Below are 24,799 nucleotides of genomic sequence, written 5' to 3'. Positions count from 1 at the left end.
CAGGTCCTATGGCTCCTGGCTGAGAACTCTGCTGTCTTGTGCCACCCCATTAAAGGGCATCTGCCTCTGGCCATTCTGAATGTGTTATTTGGGGCTTCAGCCGCTCCCCCTCCCCCCCCATCTTCCACGATTGTTCGAGGGGAAGGATGGATAGGACCCACACTTACACCTCAATTCCACAATCCCACTCTCCCCTCATCAGGAGGCTTCATCCCTGGGCAAGATGAGGAAGCACTCTGTAGTTTAATTTTTCTTTCCACCTGACTTCAGCCTCAAGACTTCTGGGCTTCAGAGGATGGGAATCTGCCTCAGCGATCCCCAGGGCACATGTGAGGGCCTTGTAAGGCTACTGGGGCACCCGACTACAGGGCAGCCTTGTCCTCTCTGACCCAAGGTGGATGGAATGTTTTGGTTTTTTTTTTAAATATTTATATACGCATACAAGAACCAGGGTACAGGCCAGAGGTGTGGGAGGATCCACCAGAGACAAAGTGGGGGACAGAACAGGCAGAATGACTGAAATACACTGCTGAGGGGAGCAGTGGGCGAGAGACTGGAGAGGGCTGCTGCGCCAGCTGGGATGGATCTTGTGCTGCAGAGGCTGCTGATTGCCTCGTAGGTTGCGTCTTAGACCCTTGCGCCACCAGGGAGGCCCCGATGGAGTTTTCTGGCTCACTTGTCAGGTGACCTGAGCAGCCTCTGACCAAATTGGGCGGCCCTTCTCCTTAGTAGCTTGGGGGGGGCCAGGGGTGCTGGAGGGGCTCGCTTACTCTGCGGGGTTTGGGGGAAACTTTCCCGGTTGGTGGGTGGGGCCGGGTGGTCGGGCCCCGCCCCTGGAGCGCGGAGCTCCGGGCGGCTTGCCATGACGTCACGGCGCCGGCCCCGCCCAGGGTTCGCGTGCTGCGCGCGGACGGACTCCCGGCCGGGACCGCGGAGACGGCTGGCGAGGGCCTGCAGGTGAGGGTCGGCGGGGGCGGCTGGCGGGCGCGCGCGGGCGGGCCCCAACCTGACGGGTCTCTCCTGCAGACCATGGGCGCACTGCTGAGCGGCGGCCGGGGCGCCCCGGAGCCGGCGCTGCCGCAGCCCCAGCCCGAGCCGGCGGCGCCTGAGGGCCGCGAAAGACCCGGGCCCGAGCCAGGCCCCTGGGGGCCGCTGGACGACGTGCGTTTCCTCATCGCCTGCACCTCCTGGTACTGACTCGCCGCGCCCGCCGCCGCCTCCTGTCTAGGTCCGCCTGGCCCGCTCGGCTCCTGTCTCCCCGTGACCCGGAGTCTCACACCCCCTGCCCGCCCCGCCCCGCCCCCCGGGCCACTGGAGGACCTGCCTGGGCGTTGTAGAGGTCGTGGGGGCACTGCAGGGGCCCTGCAGGGCCATCGCTTCACCTCGGGGGCCGACTTGCCTCTGGTCCCTCCCAGCATTCCGAACTTGGTTGCGTCCCAGTCTGCGCCCAAACCACCTCAGGCCTGCGCGCTCACCCCCACCCCACAGCTTTCCCAGCTGCCTGATAATGACATCCTGAACCAGGCCAGGGCCCCTGGTAAGACTCGATCAAGGCTGCTGACCTGACCTCTCGTTTGTCTCTTATTGCTGTCTCGTGCTTGTCATGTCCTTGGTCATGGCGCCCTATTCCTTGACTTCAGAGGAGACCTTGCTGCATTGACCGCCTCCCCGCCTCCCCCCCAGCTCCTCCTGGGGACATTGCCCCCACCCCATCCCTGCACCCCAGTGAGGTATTATCAGGCTATATTCATGGTTTTCCAGGGCAGGCCTTTTGGAGGGGAGGGAAGCATTTGCATCCTGGACCTGGAGATGAGATGCATTGGGGCAGGACCCAGACACCCTAAAGCACCCTCTTCCCCTTCTCCTAGGAGCTTAAGGCCACGCTAAGAATCTTTGTTCCCACATCCCAGGAAAATGACACACTCTGTATTTTTGTTTTATTTAGAAATGATTTAAAAAACATTATACAAAGGCTGATCAGTTTAAAATGTGACTGACACTGAAATGCTGTGATGTTCCCCAGACTGAGGGGAAGCTAGGCTCTGGGGCCCCAGTGCTTTGCCCCTCCGTCTGTCTGCTGTGTCCTGGGGTGATGGACAAACAGATGACCACAAGGCAGGAGAACCCAAGATTGAAAGCCTCCAGGCCGAGCCCTCTCTGGGCCTGGTCCTGCATCCCTCACATCTGCAGTCTGGGCTGCCTGCCTCCATCTCCTGCTCTTTCTTAGCTGGCCTCAGTAGTACCAGGAACCAACAGGGAGGCTGGGGGTGCCTAGAGCTTTCAAGAAGTGAGAGCACCAACCTGAGGAGTGGACGGGAAAGGAGTAAGGGAGGCCAGGAAAAGATGGATAAAAGAGACACTTCTGATCTCATCCTGGACCCTAAAGGGGTCCAGGCCCAGCCAGCCCACTGAATGGCCAGGGTAAGTAACAACCTCTCTGTGCTTCATTTGAAGGCACAATGAGGGTTACCCTTAGCCTCCCGGGGCCTATACGAGTTTGATGTGAGTGGACAGATGTGAGCTAATAAAGTGCTTTGCAAAGTATAAAACACTGTACAAACCTATGAATCACTAATATCTTTGCAGTTGTTCCCCACCCGCCCCAGGGAGCCCGCCCTTGGCCAAAATGAGAAAAAACAGAAGGATAATGACAGGGAACACAGTGGGCCCATATAGGTACCTCTGGGACAAGAGATTTTGCTTGAGATAGCTCCCAGGGCTGCAGATGTCCCTGTCTACTACAGGTTAAGTCAACCCCAAGCCTAGAGGCTATGGGGTAGGGGCATAACCCAGCTAGGCTCAGAGGACAGTGGTGGCATCTGAGACCCTGCCAGCACCCTGACGACCCATACCTCTTGGCTTCTGCAGAAAGCCAGCGGGGATTGCTGAACCCTTTGGTCTCACCTAGCGCTCCTCAGTGACAAGTAGGGCTGCTTTTACTGGGCTGGAGTGAGGCAAGCCGAGCCCTAGAGATTCTTTCTACAGAATGAAAGGTGGGCCCAAGAAGGGTCAGAAAGGCCCCTAGGCTTGGGGCCACTACCATTTGGAGATGCTCTTTTCCAAAGAGCAGTATAGGAAGATGGGCTCTGTGAGCTGTGTTGGCAAGGGCCAAGCTCATGGTATAAGTGCTGCTTCTGGCCTGAGACATTGAGTCAACTTCAGGCTCTGAGCACTTCTGAAGGCTGCCCTGGGTTCCTTACCCCAAGGCCATACGATTGCTGGCCTGGAGCCACTTCTGCTTCATCATACTAGTCAGGCTGAGCTTGTAGGGTGTGGGCCCACAGGCTGGAGCAGGGCTGGGGCCTGGGGCATTTGGAAGAGGGCAAGGATAATGGGGCTTAGTGGAGGACAGTCACAAACTCAGATTGGCTTCCAGAAATGGGGTCAGCTCCTGTTCCAGACCTTTTGCCTCATGAACAGGGCTCAGCTCCTGGGTTGTCTGGGTGCTAGGGTAGCCTTAGCAGCACCTTGGTCCTTATCACCTGGGAGAGGACCGACCAAGCTGGCCTCATCACCAAGACAGTCACTTCTAATTCACCTAAAGCCTCAAGCAGCCTTTGCAGAATGGGACTTTAAACAGTAGTGACAGGACATTTAAATATTCATACGTGACAGCTGGGTCCTTGTCAGACCCAGCTGGGCCACAGCCCTGCCTGCAGCATGTGACCCTAAATCCTGGGTCTCAGAGGAGACCTTGATGTGTGGCGCAGGTTTCCTGAGGAATCTGCTGTGTGCCAGCAGGGGAAACCCAAGCTTGTTGCCCAGCAGGGGTCCTGTAGCTTTGGAGGATAGTGGGGTGGGGGTGGGGGGACATCTGACCAGCAGGTGTTGGCAAAGGGGGGACCAGGACTGGTGACATCTCCCAGATGGGACTAAGCACTAGTGCTGGCTTCCCACAAAAGGTGCTGGGTCTGGCCAGGATGGGAGCTGTGATGCTTCATGGGCACCACAGGCTGCAGTGACCACAGGACTTCCTCCTGGCATGGTCCTTGCCTCCTGATGGGGCCTGGTCTATTCCCATAAGGTGGGAACAGTTAACCCAGAACGGAAGGCTGGCAGCTGAGTGCCAGAGACCCACCGTAGGGCACAGCGCCATCACTCCCTGCCCCACCCTCAGCCTTGGCCAATGCACCCACCACTTCTGCTGCACGACCCCTGGCCTAGGGCCCTGCTGGCCTGGTAGGCAGTGGCCAGAGCTGCCCTTAGACCCTGGTGAGGAAGGGTCTGACTGGCTAGACTGAGTGGACAGAGAGGGCTCTGAGATGCTCACACCCATTCCTGGACTGGCCGCTTATAGTAGGTGACAGGCTGAGGGCCTGCCTTGTTCTTGAACTGGAAGATGGTGTAGACCAGCACCAGGATGCAGAGGGACAGGATGCAGGGGATGACCACAGCCACAGCATTCACGGAGCCTGGCACGTCATTGATGGTCACCATGATGTCCACATCATCCTGGGGCAGCCGCCGCTCCTTGCGCCGTTCCACTTCCTTCTGGTTGCAGCCCATCCAGTCACGTAGGATGTTGCGTGGGTAGCCTGGCTCCACACTCAGTTTCTGGTTGTCAAATTTCCAGTAGTCGCGGCCCTTGTAGAAGTAGGTGTAATCTGTAGAAAAATGGCCCAGCATCACCACCCCCAGGCCCTTCCTGGTACTGCTCTAGGCCAGTGAGAGGGCCCAGGGTGCTGTGGCAGCATGGGCGAGGGGCACCTCTCCCACCCTGGAATAGTGTTGAAACACTTGTGGGTGGGGGTGTGGCACACTTGTCAGTAGGGTGGCTGAGTCATGGAATATGACCTGCACAGGTGTGAAGAGGGGCATCTGGAACTTGGAGCGGCCCACTCAGTCATCTTAAAGGTGCTGGGAAGCACTGGGAGGGGCTTTAAGTAGAATTGATAAGTTCAGTTTGCATAACTCCCAGACAGGGCCTCAGCTCCCTCCACCCTGTGTGGGTCAGATCAACCCCCAACTTGGGCTTGGATAGCACTGTCTCTCACTCTAGGGCCTTCGTCCAGCTCCTGCCTGAGCAAATGGAAGCAGGGAGCAAGATTTCTCCTGTTTACAGCAGACCTTTTTGCAGTTATCATGGATTTTTTTTTTTGCTTGGCACAGATGCAGGCAGGGTGACTGGGACCCTGCAGGGGGAGGGGCTAGGCAGCCACCCCAGGGTTTCCAGCAACAGTCTTAGCAGTATAGCCAGTCCATAGATGCAACTCAGCTCCCTCAGATTCTATTGGCTGGCTCCTCACCCTGGCTGGAACTTTCATTGGCCAAAGTCCTTGAAGTCACCTGTCTCTGAGGCTCCTTAAAGAGCAAGAACACATGTATAAAACAGCAGACACACAGGAGAGCCACCAAATAGCAGCTCTGCCCCTGTGGCCATTAGTTTTCCTAACCGGAGGTGTCTCCTTGGAGAGCCCTTCCCATAGACCTGCCAAGATGGCTCCTGTGCCTAGTTGCTCTCTCCCGGCCTTTCTTTCCTTATAGCAGTTGTTGCCACCTTGTTTTCTGCCTCTAGGAGCTAGGGAGGCGATGCAAGTTTTATTCCTCCTTCTGTTCCCAGCCCTCCCACACAACCTGGCTCTTAGTAATTATGGTGGGGGTGAATGAATGACTGCTGCTGTTCCAAATGAACTAAAACACTCACAAGATGACGATGATGGTGGTGGTGGTGGTAGTTACAACGTGTATGGCTTGGGCTGTGCGCTAGGCATTGGTTTCAGTGCTCTCCATAATTTATCTTAAATCTTGCTGAGATTTAAGTCTTAGCAAGCCCTACAAGGTAGGTGCCATTATTATGCTCATTTTACTGATGAGGAAACTGAGACACTCAAGTGATTTGCCCAAACTCAGCCAGCAATGCAAGTGGAACCTGAAGCCAGCAGCCTGCCTCCAGGGTCTGTGCTTTTGTCAGATCAGAGGAGCTGTATTCAGCAAACATTCATGGGTACCCACTCTGCACCTGGCAAGACACAGCCCCTCTTGAGAAGCTCCAACTCTGGATGGCAGCCATGATGGAGCTTAGGAAACATCCCACAAGTAAAAAAAAAGACCTCCTTCCATCTTCCTGCCCTTAAACTCTGTGGAAAGCACCTTTGAGTCCCCCCCCCCCCAACCCATCATTGCTTTTCAGATTTGATAACTTGAGTTATCCCTAAGTATACCTGAGGTTGCTGTTTGAGAAATGCTGTGAAATCAATTTATGAAAACATCTCTCCATTGTGAACTGAGAGGAGAAACTGTGACTTGGTAGCGAGTAAGATAATGACTTTATGAGCATGGGTAGACAGGAGGCTCTTGTCTTTGCTACCTTGAGGTGTCACAGGGGCAGAGCTGCTGTCTGGTGGCTCTCCTGTGTATCTGGTGCTTTATACATGTGGTCTTGTTCTTTAAGGAGACTCAGAGACAGGTGACTTCAAGGACTTTGGCCAGTGGAAGCTAAAAGGTAGCCTTCTGGTGCTTCTCAGATCTCGGTACCCTGAGAGTATGCCTGTGAGAACCACATAAAATCAGCCCCCCACCCCTTACCAACCATGCCCTTACGTACATCCTTCCTTGCTGATGAAGGCCCCCTGGGGAGCCTGCGGGATGCCCTTCCACACAGTGATGGGCTTGGGGTAGCCAGGGTCCGTGGCCCGCCGTTCCTCACTGTAGCGCCAGTACCGCTCGCCTTTGAAGAAGTAGGTCTTACCCACAGGTTCCCAGCGCAGAGCTGTGTCAATACCTTCTCGAGGCAGACAGCTTCCTAGCTCCCCCAGGCTGTGGGGGTACCCAGGCTCCACTGTCACCTCCTTAAACACCCAGTACTTGTCACCTGTGGCCAAAAGGATCCCAGGATCAGCCTTCCCCAGTCACTCAATGCTCGGGTTGTGGCCAATGCCACATGCTCATCTTTCCCAAGACTGAAGTCATTGATAGCATCGGTGTAAGAGGGAAACAGCCCTTGGCCTGTTTACTCCCCTCAGTGGGAAACTGATGCCCCTGGGCCCAGACAAAACTAAGGGGACAAAGCCAGAAACCAGTCACAGAGCTTGGGCAACTCTCCCATGCTGCTCAGTCTCTACTCCCCACCCCTTTTCCTTACCTGTGACTTGCACCTCTCTCCCTTCTGTGAGCTTGGCCACTGCTGGCTTCACACCCACTACCACCTTCCACAGTGACACTCAATTCTGAGGCGGTAGCCCACAACCACTCTCCCACTGGATCTGAGCACCAGACCCAAGAACCCAGATTGCCCACCAGCCTCGGCGTCTCCTATCGGCTCCCTGGGCTTCCTCTTCTCTAGCACAGGGGCCCCCTTCCTCATCACCTGTCTGTCTCCCAGGGATGCCAATACGAAGTCCTGCATCACCTCTGACCCTGTTTCCCTCTCTGCTCAATATTCAGCCTCTTACAAGCTTTTATCTTTCAGCTTTCTCAAGACTGCTTCTCATCGATGGACCTTGGAGACATCACCCTCCACTACCCTACCAGTTGTATGAGAAATGGCCTCCCTGCCTCTGCCCTACTGGATTGCCACCTCTCTCTGGCTTACCATGCCTCAGAAACATTCAGTGAGTTTACAGTGTTTCCTTAATGGATCAAGACTATATTCTGGGGCCTCCCCTGGTGGCGCAGGTGGTTGAGCGCAGTGCTGTGAAGCTGTCTGCAGCCTCTGTAGTGCCGGTTTGATCCCTGCCGGCTGTGGAGCAACCCACATGGCGAGCAACCTCTCCTGTCTGGCCCACTGCTCCCCTCAGCAGTGTATTTCAGTCAGTCTGCCTGTTCTGCTCCCCACTCTCTCTCTGGTGAATCCTCTCACCCTCCTGCACCTCTGGCCTGTACCCCAGTTCTTGTGTAAATAAATAAATAAATCTTTAAAAAAAAAAAAAAAAGACTATATTCTGGCCTGACAACCAAGGCTCCTCAGGACTCTTCCCAAACTACCTTTCCAGGCTGCTTTGCACAGCTCTCCAGTGAGGGGCCCAGTGGGTTTTAGGTGGGTCCTCTAAGCCTTTTGAATGTACGTGCCCACCCTGCACTCTTTTACCCGTGCTGTGCTCCTTGGAACGATTCCATGCTTCTCACTCTCTGTGTCTTTCCCTTCCAGGACCTGGCCCAAGTCAAAATCATCAGAGTGAAACAACCTAGCACAGGGTGAGCATGCCTTGTGAGTTAGCTGCCTCCCCTTCCCTGACCTCTCTGGCCTCTGTGACCTTCTCCCTTCGGGCTCTTACCGAAACGACAGGATGGCCTCCCACAGAGTGCTGGATGGTGCCACCCTCTACTTGTGGGTGAGGTGTCTCTCCACCAACCTGGGCACATGGAGACCCTCAGTAACCACTCCTTGGCTTGGCTGTACACCACCTGCCTGCAGAGATCTGTCTTGTGTGAGGTCAGTGTCTCTATTAGGGCCAGATAGGCCCTTGGAGGGCATTTGCCTCCCACCCCACTTCTTCTAATATATAGATGGGAGAAAGGTGCCTAGACAAGGGCAGGGAGCCCCTCTCTGCTCAGGCCACATTACCTTTGAAGAAGACAAATCTTCCATCGGCCCTTTCGTAGGCTGCATCTATGCGGGCGGGCAGGCCCTTCCAGAACTGCTCTATCTGCATGGGGTAGCCCTCCTGCACCCGGTTGTTGCGCAGGCGCCAGAACCAGCGATCCTGGATTGGGGCAGAGAGGTGAAAGGAGAGCGCTGGGAGTATGGTAGGCCCTGCCTCTGTACCCAGTGATCTCAGCCCTGGGACTCTGGCCCCAACAACCCAACCTTTCCCTTAACCCAGCCTTGCAATCCTCCTACAAGGTCAGTCTACTGCTTCTTTCAAAGCCCTATGAAGAAGATAGGAGTAACTCTTAACTCCATTTCTGTAAGCCTCTGATGGCTCTAGTTGCAGAGGGGCCACGAGAGAGAGAGAGAGAGAGACAGAGAGACAGAGAGACAGAGAGAGACAGAGAGAGAGACAGAGAGAGAGCCATACTCCACAGGCCTGGGGGGAGGGAAGAAAGTGTGGAGCTGAAGGGAATGACTGCATATGGCCTGAAGTGGCCACATGAGGGCAGCAGAGAGTCACTGACATCAATCAGGCCACTCCCAGGGCTGGTGGGCAGCATAAAGTGGGCCTAGGCAGTGTCCTCATGGCTGGTTCCATTCAGCAGGGCCAGAACTGTGGGGAGCAAGCTGTGGGAATTCCTGGGCATGAACTTGAGGCTCCTTCACTTACAGCTGCATGAACTTGGGCAAATAACTAAAGCACTTGACTTGCAAATGGTGGTAATAGTGGGGGTTCAAATGGGAGATTATAGGCGAAGTGTCAGGAACACATGGTTTGGGACATATGGTCAATGCTTGATATAGCTCAGTAGGCCACATCTAACGAAAACCTCCTCTTCAAACTGGTGCCTTGTCCCATGGCAGCCTGTGGCTGATAAGCAACCTGGGCAAGGCCCATAAGCACCCAGGACCTCCTTTCCTTTCCTTATTTGTAAATGCTGATGAAAGAACCCAGACTGGCCAAGGAAAGTCCAGCTGGGGGATCCTAGGGTGTAGAAGAATGAATGTGATTTGTGAAAGATGGTACAAAAGCTAGAAAAAGTTTCTAAAAGGTGTTTTAAAAAGCACATTCACATCTAGTGTTTTTAACCTTATTCTGACTCTTACAACTCTTGTTAAGTACATCTGAGATGTACAGTCTTATGGAAGGCCAAGCGACTTTCTAGAGCCATTCAGTGAGAGGCAAGACTGGGCTGACACTTGTTTCCTAATTCTTGTTCATTGTTCAAAGTTTGCTGGGAAGAACTCTAGGAGGGAACTAGGCAGCCTTCTTTAACCCTACCAGTGTGATGGAGACATGTGCCCAGATCCCCTTCTTGCCCCTGGGGAGGTGTGTAGTCACCTAGCTTCTCCCCTCCTGCTTGGAAACAAGTCCATTTGCTTCACAACACTTGGAAGAGACCCGTGTCCTGGCCACTGAGCCACCTTCCTTCCAGGGCCTACAGGAGGCCTAATCCCAGAGCTTTCTCTGACTCCATGGTAGAAGGATTGGGAGGGGACCATTTGGGTGGTGCCAATTGAGGGGCCCTACCTTAAACACAAACATCTCGCCCCGGAAGAGAGCCACTGTGTTGAAGTTGCCATCGCAGATGTTGGGTTTGGCACCTGGTGTGGATGGCCGGTCCCCGAGGGGTGGCCGAGGGGGCCTGGGCTGGCGCTCATGCTTCCTCTCGGAGGGCGAGTGGATCCTGCGGACGGGGAGCGTGGGGAGAGGCCTTGTGGGCTCCAGGGGCTCGGCAGGGGGTCCTGGAGAAAGGGGCTGCATCTTAGAGAGGGTCGGCTGGTACCTACCTTTCACTGCCGTCTTTTCGCACACCTGGCAACTCTGAGACAAGGCTGACTCCCTCCAGCCTCTTCTCCCCTCTCTGCATTTTATACTTCCCCAATCTTTGAGAAAATAGCCATCAGATGGGAACTCTTCACCCCAAATTGGTATCTTCTTTGTCTCTTCTGTTATAAGGGAGAATATGTCCCTTCTTGGGCTCAGTGTCCCATACCCTCTTTGAGCTATGCCCCCTGGCCCCACTCCCTCTTCTATTCTTCATTACATTCAAATACAGTCTCTGTCCACGGAGACATCTCTGTCAGTGTCACCAAAGGCCTCAGTTGCCAAACCAGAGGCTTTTCTTCTACCTCATGGAGTCCCCAAGTCCCCTTCTCTTCTATTTTTCATCTCTAGGTTAGTTCTTCTCACTTGGGCTGTGTATTAGGATCATATGGGAAGCTTTTAAAATCTGGGTGCTCAACGGTACCCCAGACCAATTAAAACTAAATTGATGAAGGCTGGGTCTGATCTTTCTTAGGGAAACCCCAAAGTGATTCCAGTGGACTACCACATTGAGAATCATTCCCCTGAGTGATCTCATTAAAGATGGTCATCCAAGGCCCTCTGGGCTGGGGCTGTCTCATCAGATCTGTGATGATGGAGATGTCCTGTGTCTGCCTTCCCAGTGCAGCAGCCTCTAGCCACATGTGACTACTGAAATGAGAGATACTTGCTATTGTGACAAAGGAACTAAAATTTTAATTTTATTTCATTCTAATTTATCTAAATTTCAATTTCAATAGTCATACATGGCTAATGGCTATATTGGACACCAAAGATCCCAAATCAATATCCCACCCCATATCTCTGAGCTGGTAATCCTATTACTCCACAATTATGAAAGCCATAAACCTTGGTGTTCTCCTTGACCCCATACTGAGTCTAGTCTATCAGCAAATCCTGTCCATCTACTTTTGAATTACCCTCTAGTCCCCACCACCTGTGTCTGGCCTTCTACTGCTTCATGTGGGGAGATCCTACTCATACGCCAGGGTGCTGGTTGGAGTCACCCCTCAGGCCTCTCTAGCCTGTGACTAGGGGTCTATGCTATGTGTGGATGTGCGTTTACTCAAGTAAACTGACCTTTTGACAAGAACAAGAAAGTCAGACGCTAGTGTGAACAGAGAACTGGGAGGAGGCATGGTCACAGGCCTCTCATCTCTTCTCAAGATATTGGTCTGACTTCTCATTTTGTTGTTTAAGAAAAGAAGAAATGATACTCATCACATTATACCAACATTACCTGGGCAGATGTGTGAGTCACTTGGCTAGAAGGGGGGCCCCGTGAGAGTGAACCATGAGAGGGAGGTGAACGAAAGGGTGTGGAGGTAGAAAAGAGGGAGTGGGTGGGCCTCTGCTCACTTCTGTCCTTCTCAGCCACAGCTCAGACCCTCTCCTAGGTGTGGTGTGTGGGACGGAGACTTGACCCTTTTGATCAAGTAAAGACAGCAAAACCTTTTAAGGTCAGACAGTGGACAGAGACAGGCAGCTGGTTGACAGATGACAGTGCTCCCCCTGCATCCCTGCCTTCCACACCCCCCCCCAAGCAGGCAAACACAGCCCAACCCTTGAGGAAGGAGCAGTGGCCCTGTACCCCTTGCCACACACCGTAGATCTTCTGGATGCCCTGGAGATCATCCTGAGGCAGCTTGAAGTTGTGCGTCTCCATGTACTGGTAGAAGGGTGCCATGATGGCGCTGGGGTCATTGGAGTGCTCCAGCCCCAGCGCGTGGCCCAACTCATGCACAGCTACCAGGAAGAGGTCATTCCCTGTGGAGGAGGAGATGGGAGGTGCACAGGCACCCACTTAGGTGTCAGTCAGCAAATCCATTCCTTCAGCAACACCAAATGTATGTACTTTGTGTCAGGCCCAGGCCCCCCTGTACAGGATGTATGGACAACCAGGAGCAATCCATACCTTCGAGAATGCTCCTTATCATGGGGGATATGGAGAGAGAAAATAAGTGAAACTAGTGCTTTAATAGCTGTCTGTAAGGGTAGAGTAAGGATTCTGAGGAGGAACGAGTCATTTAAACTTGAAGGAAGATGTTCAGGGCAAGCTCCATAAGGGTGAAGCTTAAGGTGAGTCTTGCAAGATAAGAAGTTAGTGAAGAGAAGCCAGTGGGTAGGAGAGGAAAAGGGGTGGGGGTGGCCTTCCTGGCAGAGGGAATGCTGTAAACAAGATCCAGGGACAAACAGTTTCATTCCACTTGGCTGTGGAACAGTGTAAAGGGAGGGCCTGAGCGAAGTGAGGTCAGCCAGGCTGGCAAGCAGGGCCCTGTGATGCCAGGCAGAGGCATTTGGATTGGCTTCTTGACCAGTGGGGGGTGGTGACAGGAGGAAATCACTGGCTGCAAGTGGAGGGAGGATTAGAGGATAATGAGACGAGAGGCAGGGGGATCAGTGGGGTCAGTTCAGACGCAGGTGCTGGGGTGCAGAGGAGAAATGAAAAGGGCCTGAGCTGCCAAGGCGGAGCAAGTGTGGGCAAGCAGAGAAGAGCCCTGGGGAGCAGGGGGGAGGCAAGCAGGAGGTCAGCTCAAGGAGACCGAGGGCCAGGCTGGGCCCGGGTGGTGGGGCAGCTAGCTCCCAGTCCTACAGGACCTGCTCCCAAGGGAACTGAACTAGGGCCAAGATCAAGGCAGTGATTCAACTGCAAGTGAAAACAACAAGGTGGCAGTGCTAAAAGTGGGTCGTGGGACCTGGTGTAAAGCTGAGGCAGGAGCATGGCACAGAGGACCTATCTCCTTCACTTCCAGTTCGCCCCTGCCAGCTTTGTGAACTTGGCACAAGCCTGTTTCCCTGTTTGTAAAATGGGGGAATCACACCTACCTCACAGGGTTGTGGAGAACTGGATAAGATAAGTGTAAAGGGCATGGTTGGTACCATGCATCAAATGCCAGCTCGGTGCCCAGAACAAGCCCACTGTCCAGAAAGGAAGCACAGGTCAGTGTGTTCCCCCAGCCAGGTCCTCTGAGAGCCAGTTCTCCTGAGCTACTGGAGCATTTTTGGGACAGGGCAAGGCCTGACTTGGGGGGATTAAGTCATCCCAGCTTTGAGAACAAATGTCAATGGGCAGAGAGTATCAACAGTCCTGACTCTTGTCTGTCCAGTTAGACTTCTGGTGCCCTGATCTCTGGCATTTGAATGCCCTTGAGAACTGCTTGGATGACCCAGCTCTAAGGTACATTGAAAGCCCATTCCTGCTACTTTGAAGTGCAGGGGAGACTTCAGGAGCCCAAGAGATGGTCTGGAGTCCTAGAATCCCATTCTGGCTCCAGTGTCCCCACCCCAAAAAAACCAACAAAGTTCCCTGCCCTCATTGAGCCAAGGGCCCTGTGAGCGGTCAGATGGGGCTGGGAGTGATCTCTGCCTTCCGGGCTAAGGTCTTGGGAAGAGACCCACAGGGCAGGTGCTGACACCACCAGTGTCTTCAGTGAAGGTGGGATGGGCAAGATCAGTGCAGATTGGCCAAAAGCCTGGGGCTGGCCTTCTGCTGGGGCAGGGCAAGCTGGCATACGGAGGCCAGACCACCCCCAGTTCCTTCCTCAGGTCCTGGTCCCTTTGGCAGCGGCGAAGGGTGAGCTCATCTCTGAGCTCCATCCCAAAGAAAAGCCACTGCTAGAGCCAGCAGAAGGCAGCTCTGCTTCCTGGGGTCCAGCCCTGGCTCAGCTCCGGCCTGGCTTTTAGACCCAGGACAAGCTGTTCAGGCCTGTCTCCTAAACCAATCTCTCCCTCCAGGGAAGCCTTGGGGATCTCAGCTGGGACCCAGGGAGCAAGGCTCTGAACACCTGGTAAGACTCTAAACCTTTGTGCTCAGCCTATGTCTGAGCTAGTTTCTGTACCCGGTATCTGCAGAGTGGGAGTAAGCCCTTGAACAAGAGGGGCCAACAGGCAGAGATGATGGGGAGCTGCAGAGAACCCCAAGAGGCCTGTTCCATGGGGACTGCTCTGGGGTGGGGGAGAAAGGAGAGGGGAGAGGAGCTGGAGAACTCCATGAAGCTTGTGAGGGGAAAAGAAAGGGACAGAGAAGATCCCAGGACTTAACGGGTGGGAGACTGTTAGGGTCTTCACTCTCTCAGACAGTGAGAGGCAGGGAAGCAGAATGATCAGAGGTACAGTCCTGGGAGCCAGACTGCCATGATTTAGCTTTGCCATCATGTCCCAGCACTGTGACATTTTAACTCTCTGCCTATGTAAAATGAAAGGAATAATGTACCTTCATAAGAATGGGGCGAAGATTAACATGGCAAGGTGTGTAAAGTGCCCATACTGCCTCCTGACACACAACCATCAGTATCCTCAGGATACTGATCAGGACATAGCACATCCAACTGTGTATGAGAACAAGCATCCCCAACAGGAGTATCCCCATGGACTCAGACCAAGTCTTGGGCGTCCTACCACACACCCAACAATCTACTCAGCTACTCAAGCTTCTGCTTCATTTCCTCTCTTAGCACTTCCAGATTTCATGAGTTCCATCTCATTTACTCTCTCAATGCCCCAAAAGAGAGTCTCTCCTTTTCCATCTATTCTTTTGCCAATGCTGTCCCCTGCACTTGGAATAGCCTCACTCCTCCAAAGTTCAGCTCAATGCACAACTTGCAGGAGGATCCCCCTGCTGGCAGTGAGCGCTTCCTCCTCTGCACTCTCCCAGAATTTGTCTGGGACATCTTCATGGTATCAACTGCATTCCACTGTCTATTATAGTCACTAGCCCACACTCATCTGCCCTAGGACTGTGAGCTCCTTGAGGGCATACTTTGTGCTTGACAGGGATAGGCGACGGCTGCCAGCTCATTCAGTATTTTTCCAGGCATGGTCCTTGGCCTACCTGCAGCAGAAACACCTGGTACAAGTTAAGAATTCAGAGTCCTGGCTGAACACCTGGCTTTGCCACTTACCGACTGTGTGAATTTCTGAGCCACTCAGAACTTTACTTTCCTCATCTATAAAATGGAGATTAGGAAATCTGCCTGGTCCAGCTGGGAAGCTTGGGGTGGGGAGGGCCACTGAAGTAATTGTGGAAGGGCTGTACCCTGGGATGGGCCGGTCTCGATGACTCTTCCTGTCTTGTCACCTTCCCCGGGCGGGCTCCCACCCCAGCAGAGCTTAGTGAATTCTGCTGACCTCACTGCTTGACTCATTTGAAGGAGAGGAGGGCAGAAGGTGCCTGGAAGCAGCCACGGAAACTGGCTTAAAGGTGGGGCAGCCAGACTGCCCTTCACACAGACTCCACACATGAGGTAGAAAACTGGGGTCCCTTTCAGTCCAGGGCAGCCTTTGAAACACAGGTAGACATGAGGATCAGGAGTTTTGGGCCAGGTAGGCCAGCCTTTTTTTTTTTTTGAAGTGCAGATGAATTTTGTGATTGGTTGAGGCTGACACACCTGAACCACACACTCAACCTAACATCACTAAAAGTGGGACAAACTGCAGCATATGTGCTTGCAGTATGAGGCAAGAGGGAGGGCTAGCACCACCCTGGGAGGATTCTTGCCAAAAAGGTGAACCTGAATCCAGTCGGATGTTAGATCTCATCACCAGGATTCAGGAACTCTGGGGAGGAGACACATGTTAAAAATGAACCTGAATCTAGTCAAGCCAAGTGATTATGCTCAGAACAAATGACCCAGTTTCTTAACAAATAAGGGGGTGGGGGGGTGAAGGAAAGCGAGGTGATTATCAGTGAAAAGGCCCATAATAGACACGTCAGCTGTGTAGGATATGTGGATGTTGTTTGGCAATCAATGCAAATGAAACTCTTAAGGAATTAGTAAATGAAAAATCAGTATAAAATGGAAAAAACATAACTGTAAAAGACATTTTTGAGGTAATTTGCAAAGATGAACACAAAGCTGGATATTAGACTTTAAGAAATTATTGTTAATTTAGTTGGGCTTGGTAATGATTTTGTGGTTGTGTTAAAAATAATGTGTTGGAGATATATACTGAAATGTTTATGGTGAAATAATAATATGCCTGGGATTTTTTTTTTAAAGACATCAGTCAAAAAATAAAAGCAGAGGAGGGTAGAGGAAGTAGGCATGGCATAAAGTTGATAGCTGCTGAAGCAGGGTGATGGGTGCCTGGGGGTTAATAGTATCATTCTCCCTGCTTTTGTGAGAGTGAAATTTTCCGTAACAGAAATTTAGAATAGAGAAGAAAGTCAATACACAAAAAATTCCCCGGAGATTCTGCTTATTCCTTCCCTGAATTTATGTGGAAATTAGGTGAGATAATACACAGGTGCTCAATAAATTTTGGTTCCTTTTCTACACTCCCACTCTCTTTCCAAAAGCTGTGCTAGGGCAGTTCACTGCATTCCAGTTTGACAGCCAGAGGTCTGTTGCTGTGGTTATGAACTGTAGCAGTGAAGTTCATGCTTGGTTTTCCAGAGCACAGAAAAGTATTGATTCTTGTCCAAAGGAGACATTAGACATTAGAATTTCTATCAGAATTGACATTCATTCATCAGGTAGGGACAGGACACGCTGGAGGGTGCTGGGGTGGAGCCCAGCTCCTTCCCACACATTCCACCAGAAGTTCTTGAGATTTTGAGAGTGGGGCCAAGGTCTGTAACAGTAGGAGTGGTTGTGGGACTTGCAAACTCTCAGAACCAGGAAGGGGAGGGCAGAAGAGTAGATGTGTCCTCCCAGTGCCTTCTCTGGGCAATACCTTAAAAAATTCATTTATCTCTATCAGGGTCATAACTAAAATCTTATCAGCTGACAGTGCCTGGCACATGGAAGGGGCTCAGAAATGTTAGTTCTCTTCTTGCACTTTATCAGTGAGTACAGCCAGCCATTCACTGATACTGATCCAAGAATAAGAACGAGATAAAGAAAGGGCTTCAGAAAGCCAGAAAACACATCCAGGGCATCAGAGCAGAGGAAATGGAGTTTGATAGGAAATAGGACGAAACTTTGAAAAAGGCAGGGACAAAGAGAAATTTAAGTTTCATAACTTTGCTTTTGCTGAACCTTGGCCAAAGCACTTCCTGATCCACCCTTTGGCATATAAGCTAAGAGCTGGGGGGTTTTTGATCCATGCAGTGAAATGAAATGTTTTCAAGGAGGTGGTCCCCATCGACAGACCCAGACACGCCTTCCAGGAAATGGGCTGGTAAGTCTTTCCTCAGCTGGAAGCATAGACAAGGGAAAAGAATTGCTAGTGTGTCCCAAACCTGCCTCAACTTAAGAATTAGAGTCAGGGGAGGGACCTGGGAACCCATATTGATAAGAAGAAGCTCAGTTGATTTTTATGACCAGGCAAGTTAGGGAAACTGGGGATTAAGACAGTGTTTCTCAAGGTGATAGAACACCTGCTTCAGAAGCACCTGGGGAATTTATTAGATGACGTACAGATTCCCAGGTCTAACCCCAGAACCAGAATAGAAAGAGATTAGGGGCCTAGAGCCTGGAACCGGCATTCTTAGAGAAGTTTCTAGGTGATTCTGTGTGCCCTGAAGTTTGTGAGCCATGGAGGCTTAGCATGGTGACTGAGAGTATAGGCTCTGGTGATAAGGCCTACATTCAAAGCCTTATTTCACCATTTACCAACTATGGGACCTTAGGTAAGTTACTTTATGTTTTTCTATACTTCAGTTTACCTACTTGTAAAATGGGGGTGATAATAATATATACATGTTACATAGTTTGTGGATAACACTTGACATGAGTCTTAGAATATTAACATACTAATTATTACCGATTATAATCTAAAACAGATCAAAATAGAACCCTCTGTTTCTCTCTCCTCTACACTCCCACAGCATCTTCTTGGTTCTTCTGCTATATCCTTCAGTAAAGTCTACCTTGTGACAGGGCTGCTTATGTACATAGCTTTCTCTCCCATTCAACTTTGGACTTTCAGAGGGCCAGAGACCATGTAATTAAAAAAATGTTTGGACTGTGCATCATGTTGCATTAGAGTTGGAAATAACCTTAGGTATCACCTCATCCAATCCCTCCTTTTACAGATTAAGAGACTGAGGGTGTATGACTGGACCTAGTCACCTCGCCAGGTGATTAAACTACAGTTTGAGTCCAATACTGCCACCTACCAGTCATGCCATTTGAGCTCCAAGTTCTTCATCCTGAAAATGTTAATGATGCACACTTGCCTTCTTACTAAGCAAGGGCCTTGTGAGTAAATACTAATGAGAAACTCCTACAACTGGAGGGTATTATTACTACTACTGCACAGGGTTGCCTCTGGTCCCATATACTACTCATTGAATTATAGTAGTAAAGAGCAAGTTATCCAAGGAAGCTAGAGTAATTATGGGGCCTATTACTTGCCTGTAACATTGACATAGGGAGAGAGTTAGTCATACGAAGGCCTTTGAAGCTTTGGTGAGGTGAGCCTATATTTTCAGACCCCACCTTCAGTCTTTTAGGCCCTTTTCTTCAGCTTCTGATTTATTACTTTATCTTATTCATGGCCTAACCCTTTCCTCCTGAGTCAGTGCCTTCACTGAGTACTCAGACTCATCTCTATGGCTCTGGTCCTAGTAGGTCAAGTGTTGAATATTATCACTCTCTTAGATTCCTAGTTCCTGGACAAGAAACTCTAGAGACCAGGAAATCCATCTATGGTATCCTCCAAGCTCATCCTCAGGGCTTCTTCCCGTGACCACTGAGTGACCCAGGACTGACCCCCTCCCCCCTCATGGTCTTACCATCATGGTTAGCATTTCCTAGTGTCCACGGCTCATCTGAATCAAAGTGAGTGTCTCCTCCAATCCCTGGACCAGGGAAGTAGGCATGGGCCAGGAATCCTCCTTCCCCATCAAATGGGGAGCTGTCACCATGGAAACCAGAAGCAAAGAAGATCATGATGTCAGCCTCCTTCCGGTCACTTTTGATCTCATGGTATGGCACTTCTTCAAAGGTCAGCGGGGTCACCTTCTGCCACACATCAAAAGCCTGGCGAATAGCTTTTCGTGTGTCCAGCTCACCCACCTTTGGGGTGTAGTTGTGAATGCTGGAGAGAGAGGAGGATCGTTAAGGAGGAACAGATAGTCAGGCCTAGCAGAGCTAAAAGGGACATCAGGGACCATATGGTCCAATGACCTTCAAATTGGGAAGTCTAGAATTCTGCTGAATTCTTCTGAATTACCCCAGGGTTAAACACCAGGGGTTAAAGAAGAATCTTAGGAGGCAAGGCTCAGGGTCCCAATCCCACCTCAGTCAGAGTGGCTTTGCTTTAATCACTGTTTTATGTTTTATCTCTGACAAAATTTGTGTTGATTATAGGATTCCACTGCAAGTTGTAGAAAAAAGTTAAGTTGGTGAACATCATTTTCTAAATTTTAAGTTTTTCTCCTAATACATACAAAATATATATTAAGAATTATAAAAATGTTTAAACAGGGAGAGTTTAAGTGAAGCATTCCTTACAAAAATCTTTGGCAACAACAACTGTTTGTCTACCTAGAAGCTGGTATTTGTGGTAAAAGGAGGGATCTGACTGAATCGGTTATAAATTGAACTATGTAAGGGTGCTGTATTCATGTTGCATGATTCTCCACAGGGAGCATCACTACTTCTGGGTGCCCATGAACACCTAGAGCAGGATTATGGACTCATTTTATAAGTAAGTAAACCGAAGGCCAGAGAGACTGGTGGCAGAAATTAAGGCTTAGGGTTGAGTGAGAAGCCAGTTCTTCTTTCTCTTGATCCATGCTGCCTCTTCAGAAGACGCTAAGAGAGTCTATCCTGTTTTTAACTGGATTCTTCTTAAGCTTCCCTCTTGTCAGAATTTTTAGCAAATCATCTTCTAGTTTCTACAGTTCTTCAGCAGGAGAGTCCTTAGTTCATCACCAAGTATCTCCATCTTAGAGCCTACCCTCCACATAGGGCATCTACCTGCGATAGATCCACTTTTCCTTGAAAGGTGTCAACCAGAGCTCACTGGAGCCTGCCCCCTGCCCAGCCTTTGCCCCACTCCTGCTGTAAATTTGGATGTCTGGGTCTGCTGTGATGGGTTCCATCAACCCTGCTCTTGGTTGCTGGTCTGACTTGGAGGCTGATTCTGCTCTATCTTTGGTTTCCCTAGACAGTTTGGTTGTTCAGTTCTCTAGTCTTAATACTTCTCAAAAAACAACTGGGCCTCCATATTTGGAAGCTTGGGTGGAGTCCAGCTGGCTAAGTGGGGAAGGGACCCAGATCTGAGGAAGTTTGGTTTGGCTAGCAGTGATAGGATGAGTTCAGCCTGGTTCTTTATCATAATAGAAAGTTACTCAACACTCCACATCCTACTTTCTGGAACTGAAAACTATAGGGATTTAAACAAAACACAATTGAAGAGCCCCCAAAGGACCAAATAAACCTGAAGTTGGAGACAGCCAGCATCTTCTGGAAGCCACAAGGAGGACAGAGTCATAGGCTCTCACTACCTGGCGGTGATGTACACATACCTGGTCCTCACCCTAATCACAGTTATACCTATAGTGTGAGCCTCTGAAACCCAGGAAGAAAGTGAGGGTGGATCCAAAGCTGGGGTGGGAGGAGGAGAGAGACTCAAAGCACCTGTAGGTGATGTGTTTTTGCCTCCACTTCTGTCCAGTCAGGGCATAGCGCTTGTTTCGCCTCCTGCGGCTTAAGTGGGGATGATCAGGGACACCACACCGGGGTTTCTTCATCCACCTGGGCAGAGAGGAGACACACACACATACTATGATCACTGAATTTTCTCAGAAGGAATAGAAGCGTCCCCAGTCCCAGACTAAATGGCAATGTGTATCTTCTACCTAGACTCTAGGACTCTGGCTCTGATGAGTTGCTCACTAGGAACACAATAGACTTATTCATTCACTCATCCATTCACTCATTCACTCAATCACAATTGAATATGAAGAAACATTGTTGCTAAGAGAATGGGAGTCAGAAGACATGAAGTTCTAGCTCCACCGCTACTCATAGGAGACTAAGCAAATGACTGAGTCAATTTGAGCCCCAGTTTCCTCATCTGCAACATGAGAATTTTACTTCTGCTGTTCTTAGCTGGTAGTGAGCCTCAAAGGAAGGAGTCTATGTGGAAATGCTCTGTAAATGTAATTAGATCACATCACTACTTGGTTTAAATCCCCCAATGACTCCTCCAAGCACCTAGAATAAAACGCAAACTCCACACCTTGGCCCACAGAGTCCTGAATGGTGTAGTCCCTGCCTCGCTGTTTGATATCTCCACCTTCCTCCCCTCATATCCCTGTTTCAGCCACAGTGACCTTCTTGCTGATCCTTGAACCAGCTAAAATTATTCTACTTTGGGATTTTTGCATTACTGTGCACTCTGCTTACAAGGAAGACCTCACGTGGCTTGTTCCCTATTTTATTAAGATCTCTGCTCAAATTTCCCCCCTTCAAAGAGGACTTCCTGCCCACTCTATCTAAAGCCTCCCCTTCCTCATCCCACTGCTGTTTGTCCTGATTAATTTTTCTGCATAGCATTTATCCTTTCCTGAATTTACATATTAGCTCTCTTGTTCTTTATCTCTTCCACCGATTTTAAGTTTCTTGAGTACAGGAACTTTGCCTGTATCTCCGGTGCTGGCACGATGGTTGACACAAAAGGTGCTCAATAATGACTTGTTGAATGAGTGAATGAGGACTATTCAATACTAGAATGGCATAGCTTGGAAGGCAGCAAATCCCCTTTCACTATAGGTGAAACGACTAACTGTAGGACTTGGAACGTAATTCTCCACAACACTTATTACACTGTAGTGTGATTTTAAATCTCTTTAGTGTGTTAACTCTAACAGATGATAAATTCTCTGAGGACAGGAACTATGTTATATTCACCATTGTGTTTCCAGGAGCTATCCCAGTGCTATAATTGAGTAAACCTGGATAGCTCTTTGTTGTCAAGTGAAGTTACCTTAGGGAACAACAAGCATGGGACATCATCCATGATTTTTAAAGAAGGTATTAGGGTAAGAGATTTAAAGAGCATGGCCAACTGCGGCCCAGGCCATGCTGGCATTTTCTGTGCTTGTGCTGGCCTTGTGACCAACTAGATCAACAATTGCTGGAGTTGCTAGACGGGAAAGCCTCCTGACTCGTGCAGCTGTTGAAAGCAGTTGCTATTGGCAGTAGGGAGAAAAGAAAACGGATCCATTTGAACCAAATATTAAAAATTCCTTGAGGGACTTCACCAGGTTTTACTTATCTTTTTCCACATTGCCTAGACTGTCTCAAACTAGAAATGAAGAATAAAAGACATAATAATAACACCACCAGCTGTTCATATCAACATTGCAAATTTTCAGTGTTCAGTTTCTTTTTTTCAAGATTTTTGATTTTCCAAACAACTCTGTGAGATAACTAGAAATTATCATTATTTATCCCCATTTTACAGGTGAAGGAAAAGATATACAGGTCAATCAAGTAGTTTGCAAAATACTACAAACCGTGAGGCAGGATTGGAAATTAGTTGAGTGAATAAAGGGACTATTTTTTTAAAAAGACTTTTTAAAAATTTATTCATACATACAAGAACTGGGTTGTAGGCCAGAGGTGTGGGGGTAAGAGGATTCACCAGAGACAGAGTGGAGAGCAGAACAGGCAGATCTATTGAAATACACTGCTGAGAGGAGCAGCGGGCGAGACAGGAAAGGTCTGCTGTGCCATGTGGGTTAGCTCCCTGGCTGGGGATTGTACTCCTCCTGCTGCAGTGGCTGGTGATAGCTTGATAGTGCTGAGACTTTAACCCCTGTTAAAGGGGGGAGACTTTAATCCCTGTTAACTCCCACCAGGGAGGCCCTAAAGGGACTATTAACTGATGCAATTTAACAAAGGATAGAACTTTCATTTTTTCCTTATGTGCTTAGCACAAGGTTGGACTAGAGGAACTACGGTTGTCAAATGAATAAATGAATGAATAACTAATTTCCAGTGTAGATACTCAAAACTAGTATGTTAAATTGCCAGTCTAGCTTCCTATCACTACGAGTCCCTGGAAAGAGAACCAGAAGCTACAGCAAGGCTGACCTAGCCCTGGAGGTCTAGGCAGAGAAGGGCAGCAACTGCCAAGGTTATAGAACTGGAGCCAAAACAAAGGTCTCTAAGTTCTACCCAAACAGCCTCCCCACTCAGGTCTGGTATTGTATGAGCCCCTCCATCACATCATTAGAGCAGTCAAATGTGTTATCTCAGAAATTTTGTTTTGCTTTCAAAACTGCATTCCTCCACCTTCCTACTAAGAGATGGGGGCAGAACTGCGAGTGGGAAATGCCATCCTCCTCCCTCAGATCGTTCCTTCTGCCTCCTCTTGCCATCCACCTGCCACTCTCTGAACCCTGTCCAAGAGCCCTGGGGCTTTCTGGAATGGAGTAAAATCCAAGGCCAGGTGGTGCCTCAGCAGAGCCACCAGAGCTGCCGCCCAAGGACTGCTCAGAGCCCTCAAAAAAACCCTCCTATTTGCAAGGCCATTGGGCGCTCTGTAGCCAGCTCTTTTGTGAGGCCACAGGGCCTGGGACTCCACTGTCCTTACAAAGAGCAGTAAAATGTATTATCTCAGAATTTCACCACCCACAGCCAGAATAGGAACTGTTGGGGCAGAATGTTAGGATCATAAAATCCCAAACTCACCAAATTTTTTTTTTTTTTTAAACACCAGCTTTTTTTTTTTTTTTAAAGATTTATTTATTTATGCATACAAGAGCTGGGGTACAGGCCAGAAGTGTGGGGGGTGAGAGGATTCACCAGAGAGTGGGGAGAAGAACAGGCAGATTGACCAAAGTACACTGAGGAGAGCAGCGGGCAAGCCAGGAGAGGTCTGTTGCGCCATGTGGGTTGCTCCCTGGCTGGCCGGGGTTTCAAACTTGTGCTGTAGTGGCTGCGGACAGCTTCATAGGTTGCATCTTAACTTCTTGCACCACCAGGGAGGCCCTAAACTCACTAAATTTTAAAAGCTTAGAATAATGGAATCTTAAATTTGAGAGCTGTAACCCAATACTTGGCAAGTGAACAAGCTGAGGTTCAGATAAATGTCTCAAGGAGTGATTCACCCAAGGGGTAGATTGATCCTTCATCCACAGTGGGGTAGATTTCCTTTCCCTCCACCCACCAACTTCTGCCCATCTTTCCCCAGGTCTGCTGCTCCTACCACTGGAGTTCAGAATTCCACCCCTCCTTAGGGAAGTCACTCCAGCTTCTTCCTATGCCTTCCTGGCAGTAATGGCTGTTCTTAACAGTTTTAGTAATATTCAGGGCTATATCTTAAATTTAAACATGCTCAGCTCTCTGAGCATGCTCATCCCTCTGACTACCATTTATTTCTCCTTCCCTTCACTGTCAAGCTTCTTGAAAGTCTTCCCTAAACTTGTCATCTCTGGTCCTCACGTCCCCTTCTCCCCACTGCAATCTGACTTTGTCTCCACCATTCTGCTGAGATTGCAATGGCCTCTTTGTGCTTAAACTCAAATTTTGTTTTTC

At 50.0% G+C, this 24,799-nt stretch overlaps 2 protein-coding genes across 2 annotated transcripts in view; one reads left to right on the top strand and one right to left on the bottom strand.

Moving 5' to 3' along the window:
* Positions 1-900: 900 nt before the first annotated feature.
* MMP24OS (MMP24 opposite strand) lies at positions 901-1,524 on the top strand. The gene is made up of 2 exons (XM_084246696.1): positions 901-957; positions 1,027-1,524. The coding sequence occupies exon 2, from the start codon at positions 1,030-1,032 to the stop codon at positions 1,195-1,197; it is 168 nt and encodes a 55-aa protein (XP_084102822.1). The 5' UTR covers positions 901-957; positions 1,027-1,029; the 3' UTR covers positions 1,198-1,524.
* A 2,742-nt stretch (positions 1,525-4,266) lies between these two features.
* The window catches only part of MMP24 (matrix metallopeptidase 24), a gene marked incomplete at both ends in the record, with an annotated part of 41,040 nt that continues 20,507 nt past the window's right edge, over positions 4,267-24,799 (bottom strand). The window contains 7 exons of the mRNA XM_084246471.1: positions 4,267-4,604; positions 6,545-6,811; positions 8,504-8,642; positions 10,062-10,276; positions 11,964-12,125; positions 19,039-19,343; positions 20,891-21,007. Of these exons, the coding sequence (XP_084102597.1) occupies positions 4,267-4,604; positions 6,545-6,811; positions 8,504-8,642; positions 10,062-10,276; positions 11,964-12,125; positions 19,039-19,343; positions 20,891-21,007 (1,543 nt within the window). The remainder of the gene's footprint in view (positions 4,605-6,544; positions 6,812-8,503; positions 8,643-10,061; positions 10,277-11,963; positions 12,126-19,038; positions 19,344-20,890; positions 21,008-24,799) is intronic.

The sequence above is a fragment of the Talpa europaea genome, assembly GCF_964194135.1.
Source record: "Talpa europaea genome assembly, chromosome: 11".
NCBI lineage: Eukaryota > Metazoa > Chordata > Mammalia > Eulipotyphla > Talpidae > Talpa > Talpa europaea.
Note: the sequence above shows the minus strand (reverse complement) of the source record. Positions and strands in the feature narration are given on the sequence as shown.